Genomic DNA, 12,354 nt, shown 5'->3' with positions numbered 1-12,354 from the left:
CAAAAATAAACAAATGGGACCTAGTGAAACTTAAAAGCTTTTGCATAGCAAAAGAAACCATAAACGAGAAGACAACCCTCAGAATGGGAGAAAATATTTGCAAATGAAGCAACTGACAAAGGGTTAATCTCCAAAATTTACAAGCAGTTCATGAAGCTCAATATCAAAAAAACAAACAACCCAATCCAAAAATGGGCAGAAGACCTAAACAGACATTTCTCCAAAGAAGATATACAGACTGCCAACAAACACATGAAAGAATGCTCAACATTACTAATCATTAGAGAAATGCAAATCAAAACTACAATGAGGTATCACCTCACACTAGTCAGAATGGCCATCATCAAAAATTCTACAAACAATAAATGCTGAAGAGGGTGTGGAGAAAAGGGAACCCTCTTGCACTGTTGGTGGGAATGTGAACTGATACAGCCACTATGGAGACAGTATGGAGGTTCCTTAAAAAACTAAAAATAGAACTACCATATGACCCAGCAATCCCACTACTGGGCATATACCCTTAGAAAACCATAATTCAAGAAGAGTCATGTACCACAATGTTCACTGCAGCTGTATTTACAATAGCCAGGACATGGAAGCAACCTAAGTGTCCATCGACAGATGAATGGATAAAGAAGATGTGGCACATATATACAATGGAATATTACTCAGCCATAAAAAGAAACAAAATTGAGTTATTTGTAGTGAGGTGGATGGACCTAGAGTCTGTCATACAGAGTGAAGTAAGTCAGAAAGAGAAAAACAAACACCGTATGCTAACACATATATATGGAATCTAAAATAAAAATGGTTCTGATGAACCTAGGTGCAGGACAGGAATAAAGACGCAGACGTAGAGAATGGACTTGAGGACACGCGGAGGGGGAAGGGGAAGCTGGGACGAAGTGAGAGAGTGGCATGGACATATATACACTACCAAATGTAAAATAGAGAGCTAGTGGGAAGCAGCCACATAGCACAAGGAGATCAGCCTGGTGCTTTGTGACCACCTAGGGGGGTGGGATAGGGAGGGAGATGCAAGAGGGAGGACATATGGGGATGTATGTATATGTATGGCTGATTCACTTTGTTATAAAGCAGAAAGTAACACACCACTGTAGAGCAATTATAGTCCAATAAAGATGTTAAAAAAAACCCCAAAAAACTACTCTGTATAAAACAAATAAGCTACAAAGATATACTGTACAGCACAGAGAAAATAGCCATACAGAGAATATAGTTTATAATAATTTTAGATGGAATATAACCTATAAAAATTTAATCAGTATGTCATACACCTGAAACGAATATAATGTTGTAAATCAACTAAACTTCAATTAAAAAAATTCTATGTCAAATAAATGCAAAAATACCTGAATATGTATTGTATCTTATCAATAAAATAGGATACTTATAAAAAATTAACAAGGAACCTTTCCAGGCAACTCATAAATGAATATAAATGACTGATAAGCGTTAAAAACAAAATTACTGAAAATCATAATCGAAGGAATAAAAATAACAAATGATACCATTTTTTTGTATTATATTTTATCCTATTGTATATTCACCTATTAAAATGGTAAATATAGTAACACTTGGCCATACCTAGTATTGATAATATTTGTGGGAAATGGGAATTCTCATCTTGTGCTGATGGATACATACATGGGTAAAACTTTTTTGGAGGGCAATTTGACGACATACAGCAAAAATCGAAAATATACAAACTTTTGGACACAATAATTCCACTTCTAGAAATTGATTCTAAGTAAACAGGGATGTACACAAGGGTAGAGGAATTAGAATATTCATCATGTTTTTATTTTTTTAAATTACTTTTTATTGGAGTATAGTTGATTTACAATGTTGTGTTAGTTTCTGCTGTACAGCAAAGTGAATCAGTTATACATACACATATATCCACTCTTTTTTAGATTCTTTTCCATATAGGTCATTACAGAGTATTGAGTATCTATGCTTTTATATTAGCAAGAGATTGCATAAATTTAAATGTTCGACATTAGAGAATTGGTTAAATAAGATATGATACCTCCTACTCATGCAGGCATCAAAAATAAAACTGTAGAAAAATATTTAGAGACATGGAAAGATGAGTCTTATGTACCATTAAGTGAAAAAAGTTACAAGCAGTACTTAGAGTATGATCTCATTTTAGTTAGAAAAATATATAATGTATATATTAATGGCTAGGAAAAAGATATTTGTGCTGGTTACCTCTGGGCCAGGTAATTATAGACCATTTTCATTTCTTCTTTTTGCTTCTATTTTTAATTGCTCTGCAATGCAGATGCATTGCTCTTATAATAAAAACTCCAATAAAACTTATTTTTCAAAAAATATCAATGCTAATGCCCTATAAATGGTGCTGTGAGAAATATCCGTGTTGGGCCTTAGTGGCCAAAAGAAATATTTGACAGAAGGCTGCAAATGGGTTTAGGTGCTGTGGGGAGACCTGAGATGCTGCTGCCCTGAAAATGGAACCCTGCAGGGTACTGCTTGGCCTTGGAACACCAAAGGTGGTGGCATGGGCGCTGGCCTTGCCCTCCAGAGCAGATGGCGCAGTTTAGGCCTCGCCGCACAAAGAACAACCGGAAAACAAGGACAAAAAAATTAGCATCTGCCTTGCCCGGGACAAGGGATTCAATTAGGCTGGGTCAACTCTGCATGCATGAGCCTCTACTGGGCATTTTCCATGTCTATGTCATATAGCAAAGAGTGTGAGAGCAGCAAGGGACTCACTTGTCCCAAGTCTTCATTTACAGTTATGGAAAGTGAGGCTCAGATGAAGCCCATGCACGTGTCACTCAATCAACATTCCTTCTTGAAAGCTGTAACAGTGGCTTGAAGTGAAAACAATGCTAGACTGTCTGAAAACTAAAACAGCCATTTCTTGGTAGACTCACCTACTGGGATTCTCAACACTCAACCTTTGTGGAGAAGAGTTGGTGCTGACATACGGCTTTAAAAACCCCAAATCTCCCTTCTCCCCTTCCTCCCATGAAAACACGAGAATCAAGGCCCATGAGTTACTGTCCCTGTGCCACAGAACCGTGGAGCTCTTTGAATCTGTTGTAACCAAGTAGCCTTGTAGATGGGAGAAATACATACACATGAATCTCAACATTTACTGGCTACAATGGGGCTGGCAAATGGCTTTCATCCTATATATCAATCGCCAACATGCTTGGTCGGAATGTTAAAATGAATTCCAGTAGCTCCTTGTTGGTTATCTATTTTTTATATAGTAGTGTATATATATTTTTTATTTATTTTTTTATTGGGGTATAGTTGTTTTAGGGAACTATACTCAATATCTTGCAATAACCTATAATGGAAAAGAATGTAGAAAAATACATATATTTTTATATATATGTATAACTGAATCACTTTGCTGTATACCTGAAACTAACACAACACTGTAAATCAACTATATTTCAATAAAAATTTTTTTAAAACACACACACACACACACACACACACACACACACCACATCAAAGGGTTAAAAAAAAATGAATTTCAAGGCAGAGCCTGGGCTGAGTGTCATGATTGATTAGGGGTGTCTTGGCTGTGGAAGGGGTGATTAACAAATATCTTTGCCATATATTTCCATCCTGATCTAGAACATTTGTTACCCTCAGCACAGTGTTTCTTCATTCAATCTCTCTCACTATTGATTACTCACTCTGATGGAATGTCAGATTAATGCTTTCATATATTACTTGAACTACATCATCCTCCTACTTAAAAACCCTCTAAAGATACCTCCCCATTTCCCACATAGCAAAGCTACCCCCATACCTAATAATCAAGGTCCTCCACAATTTGATGCTGTTTACCATTCTGAGACCTAAGCAACCCTCCACAGAATCTCCTCTCTGGCCTCTGGCTTGTTTCTTGTACCCAGAGCGCATACTCTGGTCTGAAAGGGCCACCAGCAGGAGCCAGGGAGCTGGTCCAAAGGGGAGCAAATGGACTAACGGATCAGGATGAATCACTAGCCAGGGAGGCCCCAGATGCAGGGAGGCTGTTAGAATGCTTCCAGTAAGGGTTGGAGTCACATCTGAGTGGACAAGCTCTGGCTGAGGCTCGCTCCTTGTGAAGGCCTAGTTTCTATCCCAGCCCAGCTGCCTGTCATCCGTTTTAAAGCAGCGGGGTCTTACAGCTGTTTCTGAACAGACACCTGATGCACATCTCACACGTTTTCACCTCCTCCGGGCTCCTGGCATCTTCCTCACCTCGAGGGCCTGTTTCCTTTACTTTGTGCCTATTTGAATCCCCACCCCCCATCCTTCAGTGCTCAGCATCAAAGCATAACAATGAGGCTCTGGTCTGTCTCCAGTGACCTACTTCTCAGAGACCTGACACTTGACACCATTCCCTAATTCATCTCCACGATTCCACATGGATCTCTCCTAGCTCAGTGGTGTTGGCAAGACGCTGACATTCACCACTAGAGTCCGTTTTGCCCATGCAGTTACATTCAGGGACTTTATGCATACTGCCTCCGTGGTCTACTCAGGTGGAGCGGTCTGGATGTGAACTAGGGCATTAAGGTGTCTCTTAACTGTTAGATTTAAATACCAGTCTAAGGTACCAAAGCACTATAAACTAGGAATGGAATGCAGCAGCATAAAGCACAATAAATTCTTATTGCCCATGGTTAAAATAAGACAAAATATTATTCCAGAATAAGGGAGAAAGAAAGTAAAGCTATCATGGGAAACATGAGCAGGTCGACTTTTCCAGCACGCTGAATGGCACCTGAGTGACCCAAGAGTCATTGAACTTGAAAATAAACAAGTGCTGCACACCCTGCTAGTGACTGGACGATAAGTTACGACAATCTCTCATAGTGATGGGCCTAAAAAAAAAAGTTTACAATGCACATGTTTAATTTGGAATAAATTTACCCTTTATATGCCAAAACAAACAAAAAAAAGAAGTTTAAACTTCTGTGAATTCTGATCAACGTGACGTGCAAAAACTCAATGCCAAGTTTGTTACCAAAAACAGCGCTACTCGTTACTGTATCTGTGTTTTATTTTTAACCCAGATCAGAAACAGAGAAATCAGAAGCTTTTTCCATAGGCCTGTATGCATTCTTTGCTAATTTCAGATGTTAACAAAAACTGAAGGTAATCTTTCTGTGCTAGAACCCTAAAGATACCAAGCCCTGGGGCCGTATTGTTAAGTTATGACCAGTATGACTGAGAACCCATTGGCTTCCCGTCCTCTGCACGTGGGCGAGGGGAAGAGTAGAGGAAATTTCAACACTGAGCCAAGGACATAATTCTAGCTACCGTGACCAACATTTGGGGCCACAAACAGTGAGCATGAAGATTTTCTCCATTTTGTAGGCCTGTTTTTCCCAGGCCTTTGAGGGCAGAGGACTTCTTCTCCACCTTGACCATCTCCAGAGGGCATGCTGGGAATGTAGAGGTTGCTCTGGCATCTCCACGATTCTGGGGTGAGGGGCCCAGGATGCGGATGCCCTTGAACAACTCTCTGCTACAAGAGGGTGCCAGCCACATGGGCAATAACTTGGTGGAGGTTACCAATGACAGACGCCAGGGAAGTTGTACCTGGTGGAGTTACTTAAACACTTGCCTTGAGGGGCCTCTCTGGGTTGGTTTTACGCCCCACCTACTGAAGGAGGTTTAAATAGATGGCCTGGCTTTTGGGAGGTACTGATATTGCAGTTTTCTCCTTGAAGGCTAGTTATAGCTCTAATTTAGGTAAGAAGAGGTAATGGAGGAGTACTGGGATACAGTTGGCAAGGGGTGAGGAGATATAGGAGCTGTTCTGCACTGCTGTATCTTTCTCCAAATTCAGCGCCATCAATCTGACTGAGAGAATCCGGACTGTGGCATCAGCCCAAGAGGGTTTAGAAAGGAGCCCCATTAGACTCTGGACAAGCTCAGGTCCAGACTAAGAACTTCAGTCACCTCATATGGAAAGTCAGCCAAGTTTCCACTGGTGAGTCTGGATTCTGTAGGCAATTTAGTGATTTCCTGTTGGCCACCCCCGACTGCTGCTTCCCTCCCACCTGCAAGTAGTCACCCACCCATAAATCCTGTCCAGCCCTGGATCTCTGCCCAATGTTCCAGAGGGCCGGACTCACCGAGGAGAGCGGAATTCCCAGGATCCAGGCCCAGCTGTGTTCCCAGCGGAGACGTCAGCACCGAAGGAAGGTTCGGTCCAGTGGCTGAGAGCAGGGCCCTGATGTCGTCCAACTGCGTGGGGACGTGGGGGGGATCTGTGAGAAGGCAGATGGTGCATCAGGCAGGTTAAAGCATAAAGTCTGTGTTAAGGGGAGAGGGAGAGGCGGCCATGCACGTAAGTGTGTCTGTGTGTAAGGCAGGCGTTACTATTGTTATCTTTAACACCATTTTTCCTATAGAGAAGGTGTTCCCATCAAGGTGAGTCTGAATTTTAAATATAATATTTGATGCCTGAAACTGTAAGGTCGGTAATAAGAATCAGGCATGTTGATTTCCGGAGTTCCTTACTGTATGCCACTCTACCCCACAGTACCACTGGGGACTCTGTAAACGCATAGTTAAATGAAACTACATTATAAAGGCACTTTAAAAAAGCCAGTGCTTCTTCAGCATTTACTAGATGCCAAGTCCTCTGCTAAAATATTTTTCATTTAACTCCTATAACAACCTTTAGAGGGCGGTACTTTGTTATTGTCCCCACAGACTGGGATACACCACAGGAATTTCTTATGGCGAAGGATCCTGTGAGTGGCTTTTTTCTAGGAAGAAAAGGGTCCAATTGTGAGGCTGGGAATTTGCTTTGTGATCTGGATTTTTATGCCCAAGTAGGATCAGAGAAGCAGGATAGGGATGATTTATTGTTCAAAATCTTATAAGGAGTCAGGGCTGACATCATCAGGAATCACAGTTAACCAGAGATAAAAGTGACAAAAAGGGAAGTACAGTGGCTTGCTTATTATTTCCACTGAACAAATAGAGGCAAGCACCTGCTGAACCTAGTGGTAGGATGATCCCAGATTCTCCTGGGAAAGAAGCAGAATTCTGTTCCCCTTCTTCTTTCCTCTCCTGTAGCCCTGCGTCACACTCCAAGGCCAATGCCACCTTTTACTCTAGAGCACTTGTTGGAGTGGAAAGAGAAGCAGGAGGGTTGCCCTTGTAATTGATGGTCATTTCAACAGTGTTCAGTGAGGGCCTACTGTGTGCTTGTCACCCTGTTCAGTACTTTTTAGGGATGGCAAATAAACAAGTCACAGTGGTGCCTGAGTCTACTTCAGAAACATGCCTTCTGTCTACTGTGCCTTTGACTGCAAAAGACCATCACATACAGAAAACGGTGATGAGTTTATATATTTATATATATAAATTAAAAATTTTAAAGACATTCTATATATATTCTATATAATTTAAAAATATTCTTTATATGGTATAGGGTAAAAACATCGTGATTGGATTCAGGAACTCAATTTGTGCTGTGGCTCTTTCATTCACTAACTTGGGCAAGTCACTTAATCCCTCTAAGCCTTAGTTTCTTCAACTATAAAATGATGAAAAACCTCATCATTTCCAAGGTCTCTTTCTACTCTGATATACCAGCATTTTAGGAACTGATAGTGACAGTTTATTCAAACCTAGACTCTTTCCCTCCCATCCTTTTTAATATTCCCACAAAAATATTGAAATTGAATATTGAGGGAAATGGAGTTCCCTCAAGAGTACTGAAATTGAATAGTCCTTCAAGAATATTAAAATTCAAGAAGTCTTTGCTTATTTATTAAGAGCCAAAAGGGGAGGTTATGTCCCATCTTTAAAACCATCGATCTTTCGGGGCCAAATGTCACACCCTCCTAGTGTCCTTACAGCTTCTGTCTTAATTTACTTCTTCAGGGCATGTCCAGCTGATCTTCTGAGGGAAACTGTAAATTCCCCAAGGACAGAGGTCACTGCTTTTATTTATCCTAAAGCTCTACATGGGACTCCGAGGCAACACTTAATGAATAGTCATCCCACTTAATGAATAGTTATACGAACTCATGAGTGAAAGTCTGCCTCATGACACTTCAGGTCTCCACATTACAGGTTAAGTCACAGGCCTTGGCATGAAACCTCAGCTTTACACATGAAATCCCTCATTTAAAAATTAAGTCACATTTTGGGCTGATTAAAAAAAAGAGAAACACTACTTCTATGTCCATAAAGTACCTAAAGAAAGTAACAAATTTTGATGAATAAACCAAGACTTCTGATTGCAGAAAGCCCTAAAATTAAGAATCTAACTAGTGATTTTTTTTTCCCATCCAGTTTGATTAAAATGGGAAGACGTCATGTTCTTCAAACTCCACGCTCACGGTCACACTGCATTAGCATTGGAATGCTGCAGATCTGGCTCCCAGACCGTACACACTTCACTGGTGGAGCTACGGTAGCAGCTACACCTCCTATGCTTTCAGCTCTGTTAGCAGAGGTGACAAGGAAGGGTTATTAGGGAGGAAAAGCCCACAGTAAGCTCCACAACTCAGTGTGGGGCAAGAGTCTCTAGGCCCCAGGCTCCAGACGAGCAGCTCAGCCAGATGAAATCCAACACAAAACAAATCACATCCTTCGCGGAGCTGATTTTCTGCGGCTTCCTAAGATAACTGGAGGTTTATGCAGCCACCGTTGAGATGAAAACCCATGTGGGCATCTCTGAAATTTGAGTGGGCAGGGGTAGACCCTGTGCTTTGGTATATCATCAGTTTGGGGTGTGAAAATATAAAGTTTACTTCTTTTTCCCCGCGGAAGCCCATAATGTATGTATGCGTATGTATGCGTGGTGTGTAATTATTCATATTTCTCACATTTTCCTTTTTTTTCCCCTAAGAGTGATGGCTTTCTCTTCCTGAGATAGCCAGCACACGTGCTCGAATAATTGCCTTTTAAAAAAAGTAAGACAAAAACAAGCTTCTTTATCCTATCCCACCAGTTCCCAGACTCTGTGGGGAAGAGAAGCAGAGAGTCCTAATCCAGGGGACAAAAGGGTTGTAGCTTGCACGTGGCTGAGTCCAGCCCTGGGCATCAATGAGTGTTGATGGTGTCTCAGCAATTGTTGTTATTTTTAAATAACTATTTTATGCCATGAACTGTGTTAGACTCTTTAATCAGAGGTCCTTATGTTTGGGGGTGCTGTAGTCTGAATGTTTGCATCCCCCAAATTCATACATTGAAATCCTAACTCCTTCAAGGTGATGATATTAGGAGGTAGGGACTTTGGGAGATGATTAGGTCATGAAGGTGGAGCCCTCCTGGTTGGGATTAGTGTCCTCAACACAGAGACCCCTGAGAGCTGGCTCATCCCTTCAGCCACATGAGGGCACAGTAAGAAGCCATTATTCTGCATCCACATAGAGGGCCTTCACCAGAGCCCGACCATGAGGGCACCTGGATTCTGAACTTCCAGTCTCTAGGAGTGTGAGAAACAATCTTGTGTTGCTTATAAGCCACCCAATCTGTGGCTATTTTGCTATAGCAGCCGGAACGGACAAAGACAGGGGGTGTACACGTGTGGACTTCAGGTGGACTAGACTATGAACTTCCTGAAATTTTACAAAAAATTTTGCATTTATGAATTTTTCTCGACAAGGTAATCTATCGTTTTCATCTGATTCTCCAAGAAGTCCTTAACATAGAAGGAGTTAAGAGCGACTGCTGTACTTCTGTTACCTCTGTTTGCCAACCCCTACCCAAATATGGGCAATCTTGCTCCATAAGTTTCTACACAGAGACTAGCATCTATGGCTTAGCAAGGTTAAGTGACCTGCCCAGGTTACACAGTGAGTCAGCAGTAGAGCTAGGGTTCTAACTGACATCTGCGTGGCTTGCTTGGCCCCAAGGTCTGTGTTCTTTCTACTGGGAGGCCCTAAGGTGGGGAGAAGGGAAGGGATATTGATTTTACCTTTATGCACTTAATTGGATCAGGGACAGGAGGAGGTAGAGGGTGGGTTAGACAGTCAGCCCCAGTGGGGTCCACAGGGGGCAGCCGGCCTCGAGGTGTTTACCTAGGATCAGTAGCTGGGTGTTCTCAGTCAGCTCCCCGTGCAGATTGGCCGCCCTGCATGAGTACAGGCCCTGATCCGAGGAGGACACGGCTGTAAGCAACAAGGAGCCCTCGTGCAGATGGTGAGGGGCGCCCAGTTTGCTTTTATTCCTGAACCAAGTGACTTCGGCTTCAGGCACACCTAGGAGGAAAAAAAATAAACTCATCAGCCAACACATTCAGGTGACCCTGGAGGCATTTATAGCCTCTTGCCAGGGCCCGCCCCAGGGCTGCTCTGCAGGAAGCATGTGCCTGGGCGTCTTCTACTCCCCTTCAGCCAAACTAAATAATGCTTCTGACCTCTCAGCTGTCTTGAGATCTTTTGCCTTTTAAACCTTACACTGATGAGGCAGGAAGAGAGAGACCGGTTCAAGAAGAGGAAGGAGGCAGCTGGGAAAAGGGCACTTGCCAGGGTGGAAGGAGTGAACCCGAATTCTTTGGAGAAAACACCTCAGAACCGAATGTATACACCAGTGCAAATGAATGACTGACAACTACATGAAACAAACCTAACGTTAAATAAGAAAAACCAGGCATGAAAGAGCACACACAGTACACAGTATGATGTTGTTTCTGAAAGTAGAAAACAAAAATTGGTAACATCAGTACTCTGTTGTCAGCAGTCAGAGTGGGGGGTTCCTCTGAGACTGGGATGGACTGGGAGGGGCTGTGACTGAGAGTGGGGACAGGAGCTTGGTTGCTAGTAATCCTCTGTTTTTTGACTTGGGGGCTGGTTTGGTGGGCTTGGGACCTTTATGATATGAGCACTTTTCTGTATAAATATTATATCTCAGTAGAAAGTTAAAAGCTACAAAATGTTGATATATTCATGAACCAGACAAATGAAAGCTGCTAGATCCTTACCAGAGTTGACACTCCATGTAGAAAACAAGCCTGTATTTTTTGAAGCCTAAGTATTTTCTTAGAACAAGAAAAGATTGGACTATCAGTATCACCACAGAAAAAGAAAGACAAAAAGAAAGTGTTCTGCTCTCTCCTCAATCTAAGTTATTGTTGTGAGAGAGAGCTGGGGAGAGTATGCACATCTGAATTGGGATGGGGTTCCAGTCTTTGGAAGTCAGGCTCTATCCTCTAGGAGTGTTATGGACTAAATGTTTGTGTCCTTTGTAAATTCGTATGTTGAAGTCCTAACTACCATCAGTGTGATGGTGTTAGGAGGTGAGGCCTTTGGAGATTGTTAGGTTTAGATGAGATTGTGATGAGGGGGGTGGCTCTTGTGATGGGATTAGTGCCCTTATAAGAAGAGACCTTCTCTTTCTCTCTCTTCATCTTGCTGTGAGGATACAGCAAGACATAGCTGTTTGCAAGCCAGGAAGAGAGTCCTGGTCAGGAACTGAATGGGCTGGCACCTTGATCTTGGAATTGCCAGCCTCCAGAGCCATGAGAAATAAACTTCTGCTGTTTAAGCCACCCAATGTATGGCATTTTGTTATAGCAGCCTGAGTAGACTAAGACAAAAGAATGGCTTTAATTCCTGAGGAAGTTTCCCTGTGGGTCACATGCTGGTAAGCAGGCCCCAGCTCAGGACAAGCCTTCTGAGATGGTCTGCATAGGAGGCCAAGTTCTGAGTGAGCTGAGAGACAGAAAGTGTGTGGCATTAATTCCCAGTCTCCAGGGAGTAGAAAGCTCTGTCCCTTGCACCGTCTAGCCTGCTGACTCAGCGCACAACGTGCTCATAAAACTCTTGGACATGTATCCAGGGCAGGTTTAGAATGTCAGATCCAGGTAAATAGGGTCAAAGCCAGGAACAGTCAGAGCCAGAGCTTTAGTCCTGTGCTTTCCCTGAGTTGGGGATGGACTTTGCCCTTGGGGCAAATGCAGCCTTACCCTTCATGGGCAGCCTACTGTTGAAAATGAAGACACCTTCAAGGAGTTGCCTGTGTACCTGTTGTTTGTCCTTGATGAATAAAATTTACCCACAGTCTACTTTGTAACAGCCAGCTCACCAGCCCTCATTATGACCCCTTGAGCACTTGCTGTTCCTGAACTCCCAGTGTCAGGAAGTGGGGTGGGATGGAAGGGTGGTCTCATATGTTCCCTCACTAACAATGAGCTACCTTGTGTGAATTCACTGGTGTCCTTGCTGGCCTGCTGCCTCAGGTGGAGTTTCCAGTGGTGGAATGGTGGCCTAAGGTGTGTGGCCCAAGTGTTTGGCCAATCTGTAGGGCTTTTCTCCCTGTTAATGGGGAACAGGAGAGAGACTCTCTGGTCCTCTCTCTTTTGTTGTTGTTCAGATT

The 12,354-nt window shown here is 42.7% G+C and overlaps 1 protein-coding gene across 2 annotated transcripts in view; it reads right to left on the bottom strand.

Moving 5' to 3' along the window:
• Positions 1 to 12,354, bottom strand: part of ADAMTSL1 (ADAMTS like 1) — a 1,021,102-nt gene that overhangs the window by 86,869 nt on the left and 921,879 nt on the right. For both annotated transcript variants that reach the window (XM_060300968.1, XM_030840590.2), the window contains 2 exons: positions 10,059 to 10,238; positions 6,147 to 6,281 (listed from right to left, as the gene is read on the bottom strand). In XM_060300968.1, the coding sequence (XP_060156951.1) occupies positions 6,147 to 6,281; positions 10,059 to 10,238 (315 nt within the window). The remainder of the gene's footprint in view (positions 1 to 6,146; positions 6,282 to 10,058; positions 10,239 to 12,354) is intronic.

This window comes from Globicephala melas, chromosome 6, assembly GCF_963455315.2.
Source record: "Globicephala melas chromosome 6, mGloMel1.2, whole genome shotgun sequence".
Classification (NCBI taxonomy): domain Eukaryota; kingdom Metazoa; phylum Chordata; class Mammalia; order Artiodactyla; family Delphinidae; genus Globicephala; species Globicephala melas.
This window is presented reverse-complemented; position numbering and strand designations above follow the sequence as displayed.